Source organism: Colossoma macropomum, unplaced genomic scaffold, assembly GCF_904425465.1.
Source record: "Colossoma macropomum unplaced genomic scaffold, Colossoma_macropomum, whole genome shotgun sequence".
NCBI classification, from domain to species: domain Eukaryota; kingdom Metazoa; phylum Chordata; class Actinopteri; order Characiformes; family Serrasalmidae; genus Colossoma; species Colossoma macropomum.
In genome coordinates this window covers 30,265,245-30,287,128 of record NW_023494805.1, presented here as the reverse complement: position 1 = coordinate 30,287,128, position 21,884 = coordinate 30,265,245, and the positions used below count along the sequence as shown (strand labels likewise).

Genomic DNA, 21,884 nt, shown 5'->3' with positions numbered 1-21,884 from the left:
TTGATGGGCGAATGAACCCACCTAAAGGCTTTTACACACACAGGCGTGAACACACACACATACACACACACACACACACAGAGGTGGCTCAAGGCTCACAGTGAAAATCTTTCTTTAACAGAAAGATTCATTGCTTAGAAGCAGAAGAATCTATCAGGCAAAGCTGAGAGCAGGAAATTGGACAGTGGGAGATAGAGAGAGCGTGTTTTATTTCTTCCTTAACTGTTCTGAATTCTCTTGAGGTCCTTGGAAGGTTTCTTTTAATGTAGCCATAGCTGCAGAAGAACACTGAATATCTGCACTTAACCTTGAAATAAAAGTCAATAAAAGTGTGAATGGGACCATTGTCCAAAATGAATACAGCTTCACATCCCAATTTATTTCAAATTTGCTATCGACTGGAATCAGAAATATAGATTTTTGTTGTACTTTCAGACAGAACTTTTCTGTAGGCCAGTGCAGCTGAACCCCATATTTGACACTTTTTTGTGCCACATTAAGCACAATTCACCTTCAACATAGAACATGACACCTTGCATCTGTATTTTCAGTATTACAGTGGTTGGGTCCTTTAACTGCCTGCTTTAAACAAAATTACACTTTGATTACTGCAGAGAGACACTCTTTCATCTTCAGTTGTCCTCCCAGAGGATGCACTCTGATGCTCTAATGCGTGAGCTCCTCTTCTCCTGGTTCTGCTTCAGTCTCCGGAGGACTGGGGCAGTGCCACCTTCTGCTTGCCAGGGAGACGAGCTCGAGGCTGGGGCTGCAGGAGGTGGATCTGGAGGATGGAGAGGACAGCAGATACTATGAACTAAGTGAGCCTGATTACAACACAGAAAAACGAAGCCATCCCATACTTCTCACCCAGTGTTTCTCAACCCTGGTCCTGCAGTACCCCTGTTTAGAGTGTGCAATATTCAATGTGCAATATGTGTCAAATATCTTTATAGAGTAAAAATCTTTTGCTGTTTTATTTATAATGTTTATATTGTTACTTTTGTGAAGGAGAGAGTTTTATTTTTTTTTCTTTAGTATCATATATTGTCTATATGGTAATAAGTAGCAAAACATAACCTTCTTACAGAATTAATAAGCTTAATACTTTGTCTGGTAATTCTCTTCTTGATACTTGTTTTTCTTGAGTGCCTTGCTATCCCTTTGCTGCTGTAGCACTGTGAATTTCCCTGGTTGTGGGATGAATAAATGATTATCTTATCTTATTTTTAAACCCTTAAAATCTCAGGCTTGTTATATACTAATGCTTATTATTCAATAACATCTGGGATTTTAGTGCAAACGGGTTGAGCTATTCTTTGGTTATAGAAGTGTGTAATAAAACTTTGGGCCTGCTGGCAGATGCTGGCCTTTAAGGGGTTAATACATATAAGTCTAAAGTGCTATTTTGCTATGCTGTTCACATGTAATAACACAATTAAACAACGACTTACATTGTTAGGTAGTTAATTATATTAAAATTTGGTTTTAATTCTGTGTCAGTAAGTCTTAGTCTGTTCTTCAGACTTTTGTTGTTAGTTTAGATTTCAAGAAATGACAAAAACATGTGAAGGATAGTAATGTGAAGGATAGTTTTTCACTCCTCAAAACAAGACTGTACACACATTAATAACTTGTTTAGTAAGAAATACACAACTACGAAACACCCACTGCCCTAACCACTTCTAGTTCTATTTTGACTGCACATAAACAAGCACTGCAGTAATCTAGTGTAATCCTTAAATACAGCAGATTTCTGTACAGAATGGTGCATTCTGGTAAAAACAGCTCTAGTTTCTTGTCAAAGAAGTTAAAATGTCAAATTATAGTAGTATAGTAACAGTATTATACAGATATTTGCAAAGCATATTGGGAAAGCAGCCATACTCTGCGCAGTCTTGAGCAGCCTGTCCCTGACTATTGTAGTGATGGGGATGCAGCTTCCCAGCATTCTTTGCAGCTTTGTTTTTTTGTCAGTTTGCTTTTATATTTTCTTTTTCTGTTACTATTTTTTTTTTGTTTCAACATATTATTTTTACCATGTCTATAATAAATGTGCTTTAAATGTTCTGTTATTCTAACCATGATGGTGTTTGTGTTTCAGTAACTAGTTCATCCTGTAATGTTATAATTAATAGATATTTGGTTACTGCAGTCTTTGTAGTCTTAATGATGGTATCTGTGCAGTAACTGCTGTAATGTGATGCTCAGTTCATGGTGTAAATGATAGTTTTATGCTGATGTTTCATAATCATTCTCGTAGTCATGCATGAATGTTCAAGAATTTTCTATCAAAGACTCCCTAGACAGATTTTCCCTGTTTGCATATATCTTTACATGTTGTACTACATACTGTGATAAAACTGAGGGTCCTCAGACAGCTGTGGATTCACACTACAGCACATATGAGCTGTATTTCAGAAATACAGGAGTGCAGGAAGAAAAATGCACAAATACAGTATATTTAGAAAGATAGTAAAGTACTACAGTTGTGCAATATAATGAGTACTGTAAATAAACAATAAATTGCTGGAAAAATTGCTACTATTAATTATGATAAATTTACATTGATTTTATTCCAGTGTGTGTGCACAGTTTTGGTTTTAGATGCTGCTGCTGAGGGATAAAGATTGGATAAAGATTTGATGAATATAATCAAATTTGAATCTTTTTAATATGGAATATTTTACTTAAAAAATATTTCTTGCCTCTAGGAATAATAGTTCTTTGGCCTCTGTGTGTCTGTGAGGCCTGAGACACGGTCCTTGAGAAGGACGCTGTGACATGAGACATGAGAACTTGTCTATATCCATCTCCCATCTATCCTACCAGACAAGGTGATGGCTGATGTTACATGACTTTGAATAATTCTTCAGTGGCAACTCGTACATGAAAGAAAACAAGTGATTTTAAGATTACATTTTGAGATAATTTCATTTTGAGATCTAAATTAAATCTAAAAACATTTTTTTTCAGTACTGTGCAAAAGTGAGAGACCACCTTTCATTTATTTAATTTCCAGTCAAAGCAGTCATGGAATACAAGTTGCTAATGCTCCAGGAGATATTTCTGAAGATATTAGATTTAAGATACTGAGAAATAAAAATGTTAAAATGTTACTGAGAAATAAAAATATTCAAAAATTAAACAAAGAAGCTGCTGGTGTTCTCACCAAAATTAACTGATCACCTGCATTTTGCCATTACTACATTAAATTAGAGGCTTAAAGCTGTAATGCAGATCATGTGGCTTGAAATTTACACAGATAAAGGCAGGCAGTCATTTGGATAAACAGACAGTGTAATGGTCTGTTACCTCTGCTAACATCACTAACCTAGTTAGCAGGTTTGTAAACTGACACCAAACGTGATCAAACATGTTGAAAGTTTTATTTCATTGAATTTATACAAGTAGAGTGTAAAATTATTGGCACTCTCACCAGGATGCATCTTATGTGGCACAGCGGCACTTTGGACTGAATTTTTGGCCTTAAGACTGAACACTGGAGTTGTGGAAAAATATCAGAAGATATTATATAAAGAAAGGAAGCTGTAATAAAAGGATTCACCCTAAATACTTAAAAATATGGTACTACCTTTAGTTGTTGAGGCTTCTGTGTCATTTTCTGTTAAATATATGTTTCTGCCTTTTTTCCTGACACTGAAAAACACTGTTAGAAATAAAGGTTCTGTGCAGGTACATTTTTCGTTCATCAGGGTACAAACAATGTAAATGTTCCTTCAAAGGTACAACAGTGGTTTTAAGGTTCTATTGTGTATCTTAAATACATTTTTCCAGGTGAAAAGTACACATTTGTATCTTTTCATAACCTGATGTTTTAAAACAGAGCAATAAAATAAAAAGCCTGGAGGTGAGACAGGGTGTGCAGAGTCAATACAACTTAGAAAATATAATTTTAATGGATTATGGTACAATTATGTTCCCTGACTAAAGGTGCTGAGATCTACCTCTGAGGGTACCACCTTAGTGATAATAAGGGTACTGCCCCAGTGATAGTTTAGTACCTTTTTCTCTGAGAGTGAATTAATAATTTGTTCTTAATGGCTGTTTTGATTTGAAATGAAATAAATGAACTTTTGCACAGTTCTCTATCTTGGTAGTTGAGGTGGTCAAATTAAGCAGGATTCATCAAATATCATTTAAAATTCAAAATTCAGTTTTTTTTTATCTTCCACTGAAATTGAATGACCTCTTCCCACCTCTAAAACCTCTGCTGATTTTTGATGACATCACAGTACACCAGCAGGTGGAAAAAATAATGCTAACCAATAATATCATGTCTCTCAGTCTCTCACAGAGAGAAAACATTCAGCTAGCTCAGAGACCTTAACAGATCCCGCGTTTGACTTTAAGGAATAAAGTTTTAATGAGTATGAAGAAATCAAGTACAATGATGTATTAAGTGCTTTATGGATTTGCTGAGTCAGTAGGGGAAGAGAGTAGGATTTTATTTCTGTTTTTATTGGAACCAAGTGTTGATTTTAGAGGAATTCTACCGATATTTCAAAAATTCTGCATAACACGATTGTAAGGATGTAAACAAAGACATTCAGAGTGGTTTGAGTGACGTGCTCCATTCTTATAAAACAGAGAAACTTTACTGTCAGCAGAGTTCACAGTGGTGGAAATGTCATCTGAACTGGTTAATTCCTCTAAAAACTCCCTCAGAAAGTTATTACATGAAATGGTTACAAAGACACTGCTTGATGTCTGAGACATTGTTTTATGATAGTTTTGACCTTTTTTAAAAAATATGTTCTTGGCGAAGGTGCATGCAGTGTGCTGTGAGGCAGAACAGTCCCCAAAGAAAACATATTTTTTCAAATTTCCACTATTATATATATATAAAAACTCAGAAGACGTGAAGATTCCCTGGTGGTTTTGGATAGTTAGTTAAAAGACTATTTTTGCACTGAAAACATTAGCTTCTATTACCACCACTGTAAAGAAATCGGAGTCTAAGTTTATCTACAATGAATCATTTCACACCAAATCACTCTGAATGACTTTGTCTCAACAACTTCATTATGCAGAAACTTTCAAAAATCGGTGGAATTCCCCTTCAACGCTGTAAGGTGCTTTACCTTGGGTTTTTGGTGTGGTGGAGGGAGGAGCCCCTTTCTCGTCCCCCATAGCCCGCCTTCTTCTTTGCAAGACAAGCTGAAGCTCCGCCTCCCCAACATTACGACTAATCCGTTTCCTGGACATCACCCTTCTGTGACCAGGTCGCTTCATGGAATCCTGACAGAGAATCCACTCTTCAGATCAAACTCCCAAATAATGTTTCAGCAGTTTTAGAGGATTTCACTACCAAGAACTTGTAGTATATAATACATTTTTAGAGATATTTTGTTATTATTATCAGATATGAAAATGTATATTTTTTTTCAAATTATGTCTAATGGTACTTTTCTATCAATTGTACATCCAGCATTGCTTTAATCACAGCTTGAACTTTGCCTGACATCAATTCAGCAGGTTTTTGCAGAATTGGAGATTTTACATTATTCCAGCTCTGCTTTAGAGATACAACCCAGAGCAGGTATTGAAATGTCCCAGAATGTTCAATCTTTCACTTTCTTTCTAAATGTTTTAGTTTCTTGATAAAGGATGGAATAAAAACAGTTCCTGGTATTCGAGTTTTGGACACTGACTAACTGCAGAAACCAACAGGGTGAACAGGGTCAAAGCGGAGTGCACAAGGAAGACACAGGCCATAGATGCTGTAAGAGTTCTAATTTTACCAGCATTCCCTGTAACTCAAGCACAGCAGACTTCCTCTTCTCACTTCTTTGGTCCTGTGATAGGAAGCACATGTCTGATTCAGTTGTTGAGCAATGTAACACCGCTGATAATAATGACTGTAACTATGCATTTGTCCTAAGCTGATTTAAGTTTATATTGGAACATTGTACTCTTGATGATTATTTATGTCAACTCAATTATTAAATGTTTACATTCTGCTTTTCATACATTTTTAACAGTAGAAAAGAATCCGTTCAAATCAGTCAAAGCCAAGATATTGAAGTATTTCAAACTCAGAGAAAGATGCAGCATTTCTGGTCAAATTACATATTTGTTCATTTCTGAAGTAAAAAGAAGTAAACACAACCTCTCTAGCAAACTATTAAAAATACTTGGCTGCAAATGCAATGCACAATTACTTTATATTTCATTAACTCATCAAAAAATAGAAAAAATGAAATCATACTTGTGGCAGGAAGCTAGAATGAAATCGTAATCATGGCAGATATCACAGCTTGAAGTCTTTCTGTTGTTGTTTTTGAAATTTTCCTCCACTCTTCCTGGCAAAACCCTTCTACTTCCGCAATACTTTTGGCCATTCTGCATGAACAGCATGTTCAAAATCTACCAACATATTTTCAGTGACCTTCATTTCAGGTCATTTTAAAAGTTTCAGCTTTGCATTTCTTGAAGCAGTTCATGGTGGATTTTGAGGTGTGTTTTGGATTATTGTCCTGTTGACTGACTGTGTTACATTTGCTTCTAACACAAGCTGATATTTAGTCGAACTCATTCTTCCTTCTACCTGAGCAATGTTTTCTGTGCCACTGGCTGCCACACAACACCAAAACATATTAGGTCCACCCCATGCAGTTTGCAAGGTGTTCTTTTTATCGATTGCTGCTCCTTTTTTCTCCAAACATACCTTTGGTGGTTGTGGTTAATGAGTTCTATTTTTACTTTATCAGTCCACAGCACTTGTGTTTTTTTAGATGTTGTTTCACATCCTTTAGACTTGCATAGTTTTCCTTCTGATGATTCCATCATGCAGATCATGTTTGTGTAAGCAACACTGAACAGTGGAACGATGCACAACCGCTCCTTTGTCAGCTGCAACTTCCTGCTGTCATATGGGGGTTTTGCTTTGTCTTTCAGGCCAGCATACAAACGGTTCTTTCTGAGAGTTTACTTGGTCTTCCAGATCTTGCCTTGACTTCCATAGTTCCCCCAAACTCCCATTTCTTAATGACATCAGTTAGCTGCATTTTCAGATCCTCAGTCAGCTGCATAGGAGCTCATGTTTGTTGAGTGATAGCATAAGATTTTACAAGTCAGAAAATGTATTAATAATTCAATCATTAAGGTCGTATTAAGTTCCATTTGATGAATGCTGTGATAGGCTCCAGCACTCTTCGCCACCCAGAAGGACAAGCGGCTTAGAAGATGGATTGATGGGTGGATAGATGGATGGATGGATGGATAGATACTATACAACTAGAAAGGTGTCCAAAATTTTGCACAGGCCACAGTTACTTTTTATTTGTTTAGTTTTATTTGTTTAAGTTAATCATATATAAAGTAACCACAGTAACATTTATAGAGAAATGTTATTTTAAAAATTTTGTATGCTGCGGAGGCTATTTTTACTTCTTTTCACTTAAAAAATCAACAAAATATGGCTGGGTCACCCACATGATTAAAGTGGTTGATTGATCATTCAGAAGCAACATATTGGTAATTATGGTATCATAAATTATTTATTTTCTAGAGCACCTCAACAGACACTAACCTTCCATGCAGTCTCCTCCTCTAAGCTAGCCTGTAAAATAAATGAACAGTAGAAAATTATATTGTGCTGTGTCCCTCATTTCAATTTTAGCTCAGTAACCAGGCCTATTATCCAATTATTAATCTTCATATTTATTATTCAGTAATTACTGTAAATTATTCAGTAACTGCTATGAAACTAAGATGTATAGCTGTGAGAGTAAGAAACTGAAGATTGGACCCAAATGTTGTCCCTTAAGGTTTATGGGGCACTATGGCCTAAAACTAGAGTTTAATTTGTTGTATTGTGCACTATTATGTTCCTCAGTCTCATCATTTAGACAGAATTTGACAGAACTCCTCATCATCTGAACAGTCATTTCTGTCATTTGAGTAATCAATTTACTTAATCGTAATGATGATTTAGCTGCAATAAGATATTCAACTTTATAGGAGTTCAATGTATAAAAAACACCCCAAAACCGCATAATAGTTTTTCAAAATATCTTCATGATATGTTATCAGAAGGGGGTTTTCCTAGTTAACTATGCATTTCCTAGATGTAGCAATGGTTACATTTTTCATTTCAGCCAGAGAGTCCCTCTATGAGACAATGTTCACCTGTGGTGGCTTCTGGGTGGGCTTCAGAATGATCCCTTTCTTAATTCTCTCCATCATTTCATCCACTGCTCTGGCTTTCACTTCCATCGACAGCACAGGCTCTGCAATGAGAAAATGGCAGAAAAGTCAGAAAATTCACCCCAAGCATATTATAATATTACATGAAGGTTAGATACATATGAGAATCTTACTCTTAGAATCAGTTGCAGTGCTTCCACCTTTCTTTCTGTTTCTCAAAGCATCCAGTGGGCTAGAGGGACACAGCAGCATGTTCAACTTTTCATATTTCATATTCATCTCTTATGTGTATAGAGTAGTGTCCTGATATTATTTATATTTTTCATGACAATACAGATAATTATCAGATTGATCTTACTCCGTAGGTGGTGTAGAGAGGACAGGAGGGGGAGGTGGTGGTGGAGGAGGAGGGGGAGGTGGTGGTGGACGAGGAGGGGGAGGATGGGGAGGAGCCTGAGAAGCATTGCCCACATTTGACTGGGCAGATTCAAGGGGAGGAGCCTCTTTCACCCCATCCTGAAGCTGCTTCACTGATAGAGTAACATGGTATATACATTTGAAATTGTTTTTATCTGTGTGATCAATACATATGGTAGAATAATCAGTGCCAGTCATTAATATAACATTAATATATCTGTCTTAATATTGACCACTACCACGTTATGTCATGTTTTGAAACATAATGTCATAGTATATTGTCACCACTGTATGTTCAAAAAAGTACCATCATAGGAGAAGAAAATACATTCTTAACTTTAACATGTGTTAATGTAATGAGATTGGGACAGTAGGTAAAACATATATAAAAACAGAAATCAGCGATTCGCAACTTTTGCAGTGATTTGTAAATCTTTTACAAGTATTCAACTGAAAACAGTACAAAGAAGAGATATTTAATATTTTACCTTATCAACTTTATTGATTTTTTTCTAAAAACATGATACTTGATACAAATTTGATGGGTGCAACACATTACAAAATAGCTGGGACAGGGCAATGTAAGACAAGGATGTTTGTGGAATGATAAAAAACACCTGTTTTGGAACTTTCCACAGGTACACAGGTGAATAGGTTATGGCCTTCGATCCCTCAGATGGCACTCTATTAAAAACTGACATGCTTCTATAATGGCCACATGGGCTCAGGAATACTTTGCAAAACACTTGTCAGTAAACAGAGTTTGCCAATGCATCGACAAATGCAAGTTAAGCCTATACTATGCAAAGCAGAAGCCATGTATCAACAACACCCAGAAATGCTGCCAACTTCTCTGGGCTAATGCTCATCTGAGAAAGACTGACGTAAAGTGGAAATATGACCTCCAGTCTGACGATTTTACCTTTTATATTGTTCTGGCTCAACACGTCCTGTTCTCTGGGCCAAAGAGAAAAGATGACCATCCTGATTGTTACAAATGAAAAAGTTTGAAATCCAGCATCTGCCATGGTATATTAGTGCCAAGAGCATGGTTAACTTGCACATCTGTGAAGGCACCATTAATGCTGAGGAGTAAATGTGCATTTTGAAGCAACATATGCTGTCATCTAGATAACATCTTTTTCAGGGATGTTTCTGCTTGTTTCAGCAAGACAATGACATTCTGCATGTGTTACAAGAGCATGGCTTCATAGTAAGAGAGTGCAGTTGCTGGACTGATCCGCCATTGAAAACATGTGGTGCATTATGAAACACAATTTACAACAATGGAGACCCTGGGCTGTTAACAAGCAAGAATGGGGGAAAATTCCACTTTCACAACAGCAACAATTAGTTTTCTCAGCTCCAACATGCCTATTCAACATGTGGTAAACAAGCCCCTGTCCCAACTTCTTCGGAACATGTTGCAGGCATCAAAGTTAGAATAAGCGTATATACACAAAAAAAAAAAAAAATTGGTTAAAACATTAAATGTCTTGTCTTCGTACTATTTTAAACTGAATACAGGTCAAAAATTTGATTTGCAAATCATTGCTGTTTTTTTTTTTTTGTTTACATTTTTCCTACTGCCCCAACTGGTTTGTAAATGAGTTTGTAATTTTGGGCTATTTCTATTGGATCATTCTTTGAATAGCTCAGCCACACAATGTAAAGGACAGGTGGTATTTTCATGGTGTTAAAAATTTAAAAACAACAAAAACACCAAAAAATGAAGCTCTGAGGTTTTGATATGATAGCTTCAAAATATCATACACAGATAATTTACTCACATTCCTCCTGCAGTGCTGTCACGGTTCTTTGTGAATCTCTCAGCTGATTCTCCATCTTTATCCGCTCTTTCTCGCTGGTCTCCAACTGGGCTCTGATCACCTGCAGCTCAGAGAGAGCACTGAACTCCTCCATAGCTGACTGAGACTGACTCCTCTGTAGGAGAGAACCACAATACAGAATAATAGACTTGAGGTCAAGAACTAAGACAGCAGTTAGTCCAGTTCTGAAGTATGATTTAACTCAATGTAAACCACAACTTTGCTAATGTAAAGTTTACTAATATAATGGTAAACTATTAACTGTAGACTCTAATCAGCTTCTGATTAGACTTGCACAGGTGCATAAAACCAAAGGAATCATCTGAAATGGGTGATTTTGATCATTTTGAAGCCAACTGTTTGTTATTTATGAGGGTATCTATTAGTGTTCTTTGATGCCATGATGTAGAACTGTGATCAGTTGCAATTACTTCTAAAGGTTTATTTACTTTACTATTGACTTAATGACTTAATGACTTAAAATAAAAAAATATTTGCCACCTAATTGTTATGCAATTGAAATATATATGTATAACTAACCCAAAAACTGTAGTAGAGGTGGGCGATATGTCAAAAATATAATATCACGATACTTAAAGAAATATTTATTTTTTTCAGACATCTGATAAACTTGAACAAATAAAAACCAATAAGAACCAGCTGTGTTACAAACTATGAATACACTGATTTGTATTCAACAATCCACATCCTGTGCTGCACAATTTCAAATTAAATAGGACTTTATGCTCTCTTTGTAGTGAAACCTGTTCATTGTTCTTGACAATGTCCACAATTTGCTTAGAAACAGTATATTGTGCCGTAATTTATCACAATGATTATTAATATTGTCATTTTGCCCAGCCCTAACTGCAAGTTCTACACTGTCAAAAAAAGGTGCTGAGCAGACGCAGTTTTCATTCATCAACAATCCCTTTCCAGGTACAAACAATGTAAATGTGCCCTCAAAGGTACAAGAATGGTTTCCAAGATCCAACTGTGTACCTTAAATAGGTTTCTCCCAGAGGAGAGGTATGTATCTATACCTTTTCATAACCTAATGTTTTAAAAGAGAACAGTAAAATAAAAAGCATGGAGACAAGACAAGACAAGGTTTGGAGAGTTCATACAACTTAAAAAAATATAATTTCAATGGAATATGGGCCAATTATGATGCCTTACTAAAGGTACTGAAGATGTACCTTTGAGGGTACCACCCAAGTGACAAGAGGGGTACTTCATGTAAGCAGGTAAACATGGCAATGGAAGTAAAATGGGAGCAACCCATGGGATGAAAGAGAAATAAAAAAGAAGTTGTGTTTAATTGAGTGCATTAAGAAAGCACACAGCCCTTACAATCTTAATTCACCCTTAAATATAAATACACATACAAACACACACACCCACACCTGTTGTTGGTGATGGAGCCGTATCTCCTCCAGTGCTTTGCTGATTTGAGCCACCTGCTCCAGGGCCTGCTTGAGCTGTGCATCCGTCTCGGAAGTCTGCACAATGGCCATGCTCTGCCTGTGGCTCTCCCTCTGCTTCACCAAAACCTACAACCGCACATTTACAAACAACCTACCAATTGAGTTACCATTAAACTGATCAAATATGAACATTTCTTTCCTTACTTCAAATTTAGTCATTCAGGCAAGACACGTGTGGCATCCAAAGTTCATTTCTTTAGTTTTGCATGAGCCTAATGTTGCTAACAAGTAAAATAACCTGTGCACCCGTCATCATCATGCAAACTGCATACCTAAATTATCACACACTTGCCTCAAACCACACTGAGCTGTCTCAAGTAATCTAAAATAACCTTGCTTATGTGGTTTCTGACAATATATAACACAGGCCTGCTGTTATGCAGGCTGCAAGATGGTTGCTGCTACTGTTTTAGCTATGCAAGATTTGTTCTTACATAATAGAATGTCATACAGTCAGAAATCACATGAGCAAATAACAACCTGACATGATGGTCAAGTAGTGTGTGATGATTTGAACATGCAGTTTACATGATGCTAAACAGAGAAATGTATCATTCCATTTTTGTTAGCTACATTAGCTTTGTAGCTTCAGAGCAAAACCCAAGAAGCAAACTTCAGGTACCCAACAAGTCTCCACAAGTGTTTTTGTCCATCCTTTCCCTTTGAAAAGACAATATAACTCTTTGAATCTGAAAGCATGTGCAGCTTTCAAGAACCTGTTGCTGAGAAAAGAAAATAGACAAAAAAGAAGAAAATCTATAACTCCAACAAAGAAGCTGGTGCTGCTCTCAGAACAATGGACTGACCACCCCAGAGTCCAGACCTCAACATCACTGAATGTGTTTGAAGTTATTTGGATTGTGAGAAGCAGAAAATGCATCCAATTTCTGAGACTGAACTTTGGAGGTGTGGAAAAGTATCCCTGCAGATTTCCTTGAAATGAAATAACTGAAAGGGTGGTCTCTGATGTTTTCTCAGTACTATATGTCTGACCAGTCATTGATTCAGTTAGATTGGTTGATTGTGTAAATGATGCGAGTGTTTGCTTTATTGAAACAGATCAGGAAAAAACTCCAATGACTTTATGACACTGCTACACTCTACTCACAAAGATCACATGCTTTGTTTATAACAGAGTCTTTTAGTTTTTCAAACGAAAAGAGGGAACTGAGGGAATACCCTGGAAGTGAATCTCTGATGGGTTTCGGATCACGGTACCTTTCACTTCTTACATACATGAACAGCTCTTAGTTTATCTCATGCCACAAGAGTTGCAGTGCTCAACCACTCCCACAGCATCACAATTAGAGAGAAAGAGGACGGTTTTGACAAGTGAATGGTTGCAGCTCTTTGTGCGCAGACAAGCCCGTATTTGCTTTCTGTTTGAGTTAGGCCATCATTAGACTCTTTGTGACAAAAAAAAATACATGTAAGAAAATGAATGTGTTTTGAAAACAGAGGAAAACAGATAAATGGACGGGGCCAGCCATAAAGAGCCTCATTCAAGCTGTTTGGTGTGTGGCCGGCCTTTGAGAGCGAGACTGAGTGGGGTGTGAACAGTAGGGGTCTCTTTCACAGGTGAAGACCCCCCGCGGGGTCTCCATTATGCCATCTGCAAATGGTGAACAATATGGACAAAGGCGACAATGATGGTGGCGGATATAAAGTGTCAGCCAAGGACAGGGGTTTAAATCGCTGCTGTTTTCAAACTGCCATCTTGATGGGTGCTAATTATGGTGGGGTGGAGGTGGGGGGATGCCAGCTTCTATACTGAGATGCTCACTTAGAGTGAGAATAAATGCCAAAACAACTGGCGTTAATAGAGGCAGGCAGCTGCAGAAGATGCAGGCTAAGTAAGTGTGTGTGTGTGTGTTGGTGTGTGTGTGTGTGTGTGTGTGTGTGTCTCAGTGTCCTTTTTGTTTGTGTTTGTTTGACCATTTGAGCTCCACAGTCTCAGTGGGAAATGAGTAGGCCCATCCCAGACATCTTGTCTCTTGTCTGTACACTCAGTTAAATCAAAGACACCATGCTTACTTTCCACTATTATACATCTACTGAACAGACACTCTAATGACCCAGGCCATTTCCCCTTTCTTCCACGACTGGGTTCTACAAGTGGAACAAGTATAAGTAGGAGCAGGTGTTAAAAAAACCCACAACTCTATGAGGAGGAAATCTCCCATTAGCTGAGAGCCAGAGTCTTTAAATATCATTGCTGTTGGGACAAAACTTTGCATTTCCATTGTTGTTTTTTACAAATATTGTAAAAGACTTTTTGTTCAACCTAAAAATGACTTCATTTAGTAACACAATTGAAAAATATTTCAACTGAAACAATGGCTCATTAACAGTATTTATTAAGGTTGAATAAAATTTTCGAAGTGTAATTTGAACATGTAAGCTGCTTTTTACACTGTGTGAACATTTAGCAATACTGACCCATAGTAACAGTTAAAAATTACTTGGAATGATATCTTGTCACTTTGACTTACATTAAGGCTTCCTGGACAGGAATTAAGCTTGACTGCACAGCATTTTGAAAGAAGATTCTTCATTGATGTAGTCCAGGATTAAGGTTAATCGCTCTTAATAGTCTAGGAACCTGACCCTAATAGTTCAGAGGTTAGTTTAGTTTTTTTTCCTTCCCCTGTACAGTTCCCAATTCAGTAATACTGGGTTTTGGTCCAACAGTGACTTATATATTAATAGTGCAACATATCTGATAGGTCAGGCCAAGCTTCAGCAGTTAAATGTAGTAACCAGTAGGGGTGAAACAATGCATTGTGGCATTGCAGTATCATAATGCAAAATTATGACAACATACATCATGCAGATGAACATTCTGTTAACTATGCCATCTAATGCATTATCATAACTGCATTGTTTAAACGCCAAAGTTGTCAAACAATTGGTGCCAATCAACATCTCACTTGAGCTTCTTCGCTCAAAATATTGTGAGAAGACTAAACTGTAAACCGAGCATCACAATTTTTTTTTGGGATGTAGTGAAATGACATGAACCAATTGCACTAAACATGCAATGGATATCTTTTAAAATTGGCAAAAACCTAGCCAAAGTCCCAGATACAGCCCACCCAGAGATCTGATCTGTGCAATACAGGTAATATAGGCTGACGGTACCTGGTGTGCAAAAATCTCAGCATGGTGCCTGAGCCCCTGCTCTATTTCCAGCTTCTGGGACATTTCTGCAAATTCTTCTGTGACAAGTTGGGACACTACAGAAACAGAGAGAGAAACACAGAAAAAACAACACATATTTTATTTCAAACATGTTTACTTCTTAAACTTAAAGGCTTACAATTTAGAAACTGCAAGAGTGGAGCATATATATGTATATATATATATATATATATATATATATATATATATATGTGTGTGTGTGTGTGTGTGTGTGTGTGTGTGTGTGTGTGTGTGTGTGTGAAGAAAAGAAAAAAGAAATATATACACATTAGACTCTAAATATATATACATATACACAATATACACATTAATATACACTAGTATTGCCCTGTATTTCCAATGTATAATAAATAAAACTATGATATGTACAGTTGTACACATTTCCATATGTGCAATTTGTGAGTCTGAGGTAGATGAATAAATGAGATGTGGATACAGTGTGGATTGTTCACAAAGATCATGATGATGATGATTCAGAAGTGTAGTGACAGGCCCATAGACCAATACACAAGCACTACTGGCTTTTTAGCAGCCTGATGGCCCGAGGGAAGAAACTGTCTTGGAACCAGCTGGTTCTGGACTTTATGCTTCTGTAGTTGTATGAATGAGGTTTGGCAAATTCAGTAAATACATGGACAACAATGCAAATGCTTTGACTGGCTAGCAGGTCCTGGTAGTTTAAATGGCTAACAGAGGTGTGTTTGAACTCACCCCTTTTCATCTTGTTCACCGTTCGACTCTGCTTAGCTAATTTCCGTAGAATGGCCTCCTTCTCCTCGACCTCTGCTGCAAGCTGTTACAACAAAACACATTTCACTTCCTCAGAGAAGATAAAACTCCCATATGAACCATATTAGTAATAACTCATACACCTTCCCCCACTATCTCTCAGCTCGGTTCTGTACCTGTTCTTTCAGTTCCTCCTTCTCTTTTTTCAAGACCTCTATCTGCTCGCACAGTTGCATCTTCTCACCCAAAAGCTGATCCACTGAGGACTGTAGCTCTGACAGGAGAGGACAAATAATCAATAAATAATGAGATTACAACATTCTGTAGCATGTAGAAGACAACATTTTAGTCACTAAAACATTCATGAAACAGCACAGGAGATGTTATATCAAACATTGCACTGTAAATAAGTGATGTAAATTTAAAGTGGAAATACTGCAGCAATCCATTGTATCACTAAAATACAGCAGATTGCTGTAAACATTGGTGCATTCTGGGAGAAACAGGTCAAGCTCCTTGACAAAGAAATTAAAATGTCAGATTTTACGGTGATTAGTTGTTATTTGCAAACGTTGGGAAAGTGACCAGTACATTAAGCAGTCTTTGAATGTTGTAGTGTCAGCGGTGGAGTTTCCCAGCATTCTTTGTGTTTTGTTAATTAGTTTTTATTTTTTCATCTACAATTCATTTTAAAAAAAGTCATGTCTACCACAAAGATACAATTCAATTCATTGTACATGTTTTGGTGTTCTAAACATGATGGTGTGTTTGTATTTCAGTAACTAGTTCATTCATGTTCTAAGTAATAGATATTTGGTTACTGCAGTCTTTGTAGTCTTGATGGTATCAGTGCAGTAACTGCTATAATGTGATGTCCAGTTCATGGTGTGACTGATGAGCACACTGTTATATAGCATAAAAAATAGCAGAATTGTTCTTTTAACTATGTAACAGTCTGTATAAATGTTCAAGCAAGTGCTACCAGAAGCTAGCTAGATAGATTTGTTGTGTTTGACTATACCTTTACATGTTACATAAAGTAAAACTGGGGGTCCTCAGACAGCTGTGGATTTACTTTAGAGCACATATGAGCTGTACATTAGACATACATACTTAAAATGAAACTTTACCCCAAATATAGTTTGATATTTAAAGCTTCCTTAGTTTTTCACTGGGATGAAAAGGCAAATCTAGCTAACAAGTAATGGAAACCTATACCTCATCAATTAGCATCATGAAAACCGTGTGTCTAGATCCTCACATTTGCCCAAAATAGCCTTGGTTATGTGGTTTTTGACATAGTAAAGTGTGGACAAAACTCATGGTTTCAGATGCTATTACCTCTGATGCATATGACTGGTTTTGGTTTTTATTACTGGCTATTTGTAATGTTTTATCTCACTTGTTAAAGGCTGCTAATATATCTGTAGTGTGTGTGACTGGAGGATTACCTCTGATCTGGGCCTGACTTTTGACTAGGGGATCTTCTTCAGTTTCTGCTGAAGTGCTGAGGTCAGAGCCAGGGTCGTCTTCCAGGTCAGCATTCAGAGCAGCAAGCTTTTCAGGCAGCTCTGGGATCAGGGGCAGGAGGGCCTGGCTTCTTCTCTTTAAGACTTTGTTCTCTTTTGTCACCTGTAATTTCAAAGGTTATATATTGTGAATAAGCCATGAAGTGAGCAGACCTCAGCAGCAGTGCTTACTTCCAACTGTTAAAGGGCTGCTGCTGGGTTTGCAGGGCCCAAAGGACAAGAGCATCACAGCAGGAAACAATATTGCAGTTGACATAATAGAGGTAATGGCCTAGGTTACCAAAATGTTACTGTTGTTCAGGATCCTTGTGCATAAATATCTCAGAAAAGCCCTCTGACCTCAGGTTCTAGGACCACTTTGCCTTTGCTTTAAGCATTACTAAAATATGTTCTGGTTCATATCATAATGTTCTTGCCCTTTTGACCCTTTAAACAAAGAAGCAGCCTTTAAGTGTTAGAGGTAACTGCATGTATTATAATGTAAGCAAAGAAGAAAACCCTGGATCAGCAGTCTTTCTCTGTGAAGAGACATATACTGTGCAAAAATGTCAAAATTTACATTAGGTTACTGTCACAGCTGTCTTACAGTACTGAAGTATAAGATGATGTATTATACATTTACAGTATTAGAATTACAGTAACTATTGTAAATATGCAGTATGCTGATTAGCAGTATATGAACAGTAAAGGCTTTATTTTCAATATTTTTCTGTGATAAAAGCAGCATAAACAATTGATATCTTAAAAACAAAGCAAGTCAAAGAGGTGACTGTGACAATGAGCAATGAAGGACCCCTGCCTCCCACTACTATTAACCCTGCTGAATCTGAGGAGTCTAGATCCGTTCAACTGTAGGTGACATTTACAGCTGGCACGAAACTCCCTTGTGGAACTACTACAAAGCCAACTGTGTGGTTGCGTCAGGGCCTGCTTCCCTGAGAGCCTTGCACCACTGACATGACTAATGGGGGTGCAAATAACTCTACTAGAACACAACCTACTGATTCACTGATTCCACCTCTCACAACTACCCTCCACAGACTACAAAACTTTGCATAAGTCAAATTACCCTTCATTTATTTAATTTCCAGTCAAAACAGCCATTAAATACAAGTTATTCATTTTGAATTTCTGAAGAGATTAGTTATAAGATAATCTACTTGCATAAAGAAGGGAAAACTAAAGAAAATATATGGAAAAACTTAAGTTTTCAAAACTGGTGTTTAGTAAATGATCAGTTTAAACCCTCATCTTTGAGAAAGAGAAAAAAATCAAGCTCCACTCTTCAGATCTGAAAACATCCACAGGTGTTTCTGTCCATCCTTCCACTTTGAGAAGACAACTCAACACTATGAGCCTGAAAGGATGTGTAGCTGTCAAGAAGCTGCTGTTGTCCTCAGAACAATGGACTGACCACCCCAGAGTCTAGAAATTAGCATCACTGAACGAGTTTGGGATTTTGTGGATCATGAAAAGCAGAAAATGCCACAAACTTTGAAGACTGAACGTTGGAGGTGAGGAAAAATAAAGATCTCTTGGAAAATCTGAAAGCAAACTCTCTATAAAGGATGGAAGTTATAATAAAGGTAAGGAGTGGACACAATAAACACTGAAAAATGTGATGTTAGTTATTAAGTTTAGTTAAGATTTTTGTGTGATTTTCTGCTAAAAATGACACAAAAATTAACTGAAGCTAAAAAAAACTTAAAGACTATTTGGACTGGAAATAAAATAAATGAAGGGTGGTCTCTGAGGAGGCACAACGACCTACTGACTGACTGACTCCTCCTCTTATAACTTCACCCATGAGAGTTGGAAAGGGACATTAACTCCCAGAAGTCATACCACAATACAGTATCATACTGTTATATAAGAAAACAGCACGCTATTGTAAATGATACTGTACAATTACAACAAAGTTTTTGATAACAGTGGTAGAGTGGTCAACTCACCTTTAAAGCAAAAGCCTCGGCACTCTCTCTACAAGAGCGTTCAATCTCAAACTGCATCTCCAGCACGTCTATCTCCTTCAACAGCTGAGAGGAGGCTGTTGAGAATAAGTGCAGAAAAAAAGGTGCATTAGATAGAAATTACAAATAATACAGGGCTTCTGATAATGTTGGAAGATTGGATAGCCCACAAAATTATAGTTTTAATGGAATTTCATTCTACTGAAACAGAAAAATCAGAGTTTGTTCTTCTGAAATAGAAGTATAAGAGTTTTCTGTTAATAACAAACCTCATTCAATTCATCAGCTAGTTATATAGCACGCTGAATCAGCTCTGTTAGAGCAGGAAAAAACCCTAGACTCTCCAGTCATGTAACCTTCTGGTGCTGGAGTTTGACACGACTTGAACACTCATTAGATGAAGACACCGCATCTTTTTCACATCTTGCACTTGGATTATTTATGTGGAGTGCAAGAAAGTGGTTTACAGAGATACTACATGTGCCCAAAAACATTGTCTCACCTTCTTCCATTTTAGACAGTCTCTGGTTGGCTTCATCTCGTTGCTTCTCCAAAATCTCAACCTGCAAAAGATATTTATAACTGGTGAAATAGGGCTAAACTCCATAGTGTTAATAATGCATTACTGGGATTGTAGCTGCACTCTTAAAAATAAAGGTGCCAGAAAGGGCTCTTAAGATTGATGCTGTAGAATAACCACTTCTGATACCCTATAAAACCTTTCAAGGGATGGTTCTGCATTGTTTCTATAAATGAGATGCGAGGGCATTTCAAAGTTTAAAGAAGTTCAGCATAAGTTAATAGTACTACAACAATGAATATGTCCAAGCCAAGAACCATTCAGGAACCTTTACTTTTAAGACTGTGTATTGTGTTTTGATTAGTAAGTAGCCTAGTTTTAGTAAGACAAAGTAAAATCCTTGTTTATAGAAATAACATGTTAAAGCACCTGAATATCTCGTTCATCCTCTGAAGATGTGATGCTCTCATCCTCAGAGTCTTGGGAAACATAAAAAAGGTTAAAGATTTAGAAAAAATAAATACAGCACTATCACAATTTGATGGACAGTTTATATATGAATGATTACAGACCAGTGTTAACAAGTATTTCGGCACTATCCAAAGAAAAACATGCATCTCCATTTTTCACATTTTTTACTTTTCTAAATCATTTGAACAAGTCAGCTGTCCTTCACATTGAGTGGGAATTTCATGATGAACAGACCAACAGAAATGCCCCAAAATTGCTTGGAATAAAAAATCTTTCCATTGACTTACATTAAAAAAAGGAATGTTTTTGCCTTCTCCTGTAAAGTTACTGTTTTGGAGATACATGTTTTTCTTTGGACAGCAACGATATGTATTTTCTTTATGATGTGCATGCTTAAATACTCAACTTTATTCCGCTTTATGACAAACTGAGGAATAAAAACTGTCATTTATTGTATGCGAGCTAAGGAAATGAAACTAAAACGGACATTTGGCCTCAAAAGCCCAGTACACTTTCAGAAAAGCACTTCCTTACCTTCTTAGCTCCAGATAAATAAAGACAATAAACAAAGGCAGCTTCCTCCATCCCAAGTCTAGTTAAATCATTCTTTGCATGTTGCATTATTCAGCATTCATAATTGGTTTAGTTTCAAACATGACATATTAAAACCATCACCATGGAAAAAAAAATCAGACTTCAAATGACCCCTGAACTGAAAGTGAAATTTCCGTTCATTTTCTCTGCATTTTAACCAGACCATCACAGGCCACATTACACAGTCATCACTGCTCTAATGGAATTAGCTGTAACACTTTTTACATTTAAAAGGCATACATTATTTGTGACAGTGCATACAAACTGCACGTCAGTGTATTAGAATGCAAATTAGTGCGTATCACTGAAGATGAAATGCATTCATTTCGGGGTTGGTCTGATTGTGCTAGGTTTTTAAAAAATGAAAAAGCAATGAAAAAATGAACACACATAAAACCCGATACATCTGCCAATGGAACCATCTCCAAACTAATGCACAGTGAGGAAAGGAACACCATACACCTTACCCAAAATGTTGATATCTATCCCTGGGCTCAACATCTTGATCCAAAGGCACCAAGAGAAGTGAGACCAAAGTCTGAACTGTAAGAAATACTTACAGTGAAGGAAAAGGAGAACTGAAACTTTTGTGAGTGAGGACCTCCCAAATGTTGTCAGCCTACACAATTTAGTGAAGTGCTTCATGGTAAAGAGTTTAAAGAGACTGGGAGATATAAGTGGTTACCGAAGTGGTGCTTAGGCCATGTGTTCTGCCTACATGACTTAAAATTCAGAATGATGAGTGATTTTGAGAACTTCAGTGAAATAAAGAAACGCAAACAAAACACCATACATCTTACTTTACCTATCAGTCGAGAGAGAGAGAGAGAGAGAGAGAGAGAGAGAGAGAGAGAGAGAGAGAGAGAGAGAGAGAGAGAGAGATGAATAAGGATTTGATTACAGTGGATTAATTGCAAGACTAAGTCATGGAAAATAGCATAGATCTTACAGTCTACACAGCATGACAG

General features: G+C 37.0%; 1 protein-coding gene across 1 annotated transcript; it reads right to left on the bottom strand.

Moving 5' to 3' along the window:
- Window positions 1–358: 358 nt before the first annotated feature.
- shtn2 (shootin 2) lies at window positions 359–21,459 on the bottom strand. The gene is made up of 17 exons (XM_036596188.1): window positions 21,384–21,459; window positions 20,281–20,330; window positions 19,834–19,894; window positions 19,314–19,408; window positions 17,284–17,464; window positions 16,009–16,106; window positions 15,815–15,896; window positions 15,044–15,138; window positions 11,822–11,968; window positions 10,377–10,530; window positions 8,528–8,699; window positions 8,343–8,401; window positions 8,152–8,252; window positions 7,553–7,582; window positions 5,763–5,816; window positions 5,103–5,259; window positions 359–781 (listed from the first exon to the last, which is right to left on the bottom strand). The coding sequence occupies exons 1-17, from the start codon at window positions 21,415–21,417 to the stop codon at window positions 633–635; spliced, it is 1,719 nt and encodes a 572-aa protein (XP_036452081.1). The 5' UTR covers window positions 21,418–21,459; the 3' UTR covers window positions 359–632.
- Window positions 21,460–21,884: the final 425 nt, after the last annotated feature.

Coding starts and splice junctions, on each gene's coding strand:
- shtn2 (XM_036596188.1), bottom strand. CDS start 21,417: ATGTTGAGCCCAGGGATAGATATCAACATTTTGG. Junction 7,583..8,151: donor CCACCCAGAAGCCACCACAG/GTGAACATTGTC, acceptor TTTATTTTACAG/GCTAGCTTAGAGGAGGAGAC. Junction 782..5,102: donor CACCACACCAAAAACCCAAG/GTAAAGCACCTT, acceptor TCCATCCTCCAG/ATCCACCTCCTGCAGCCCCA.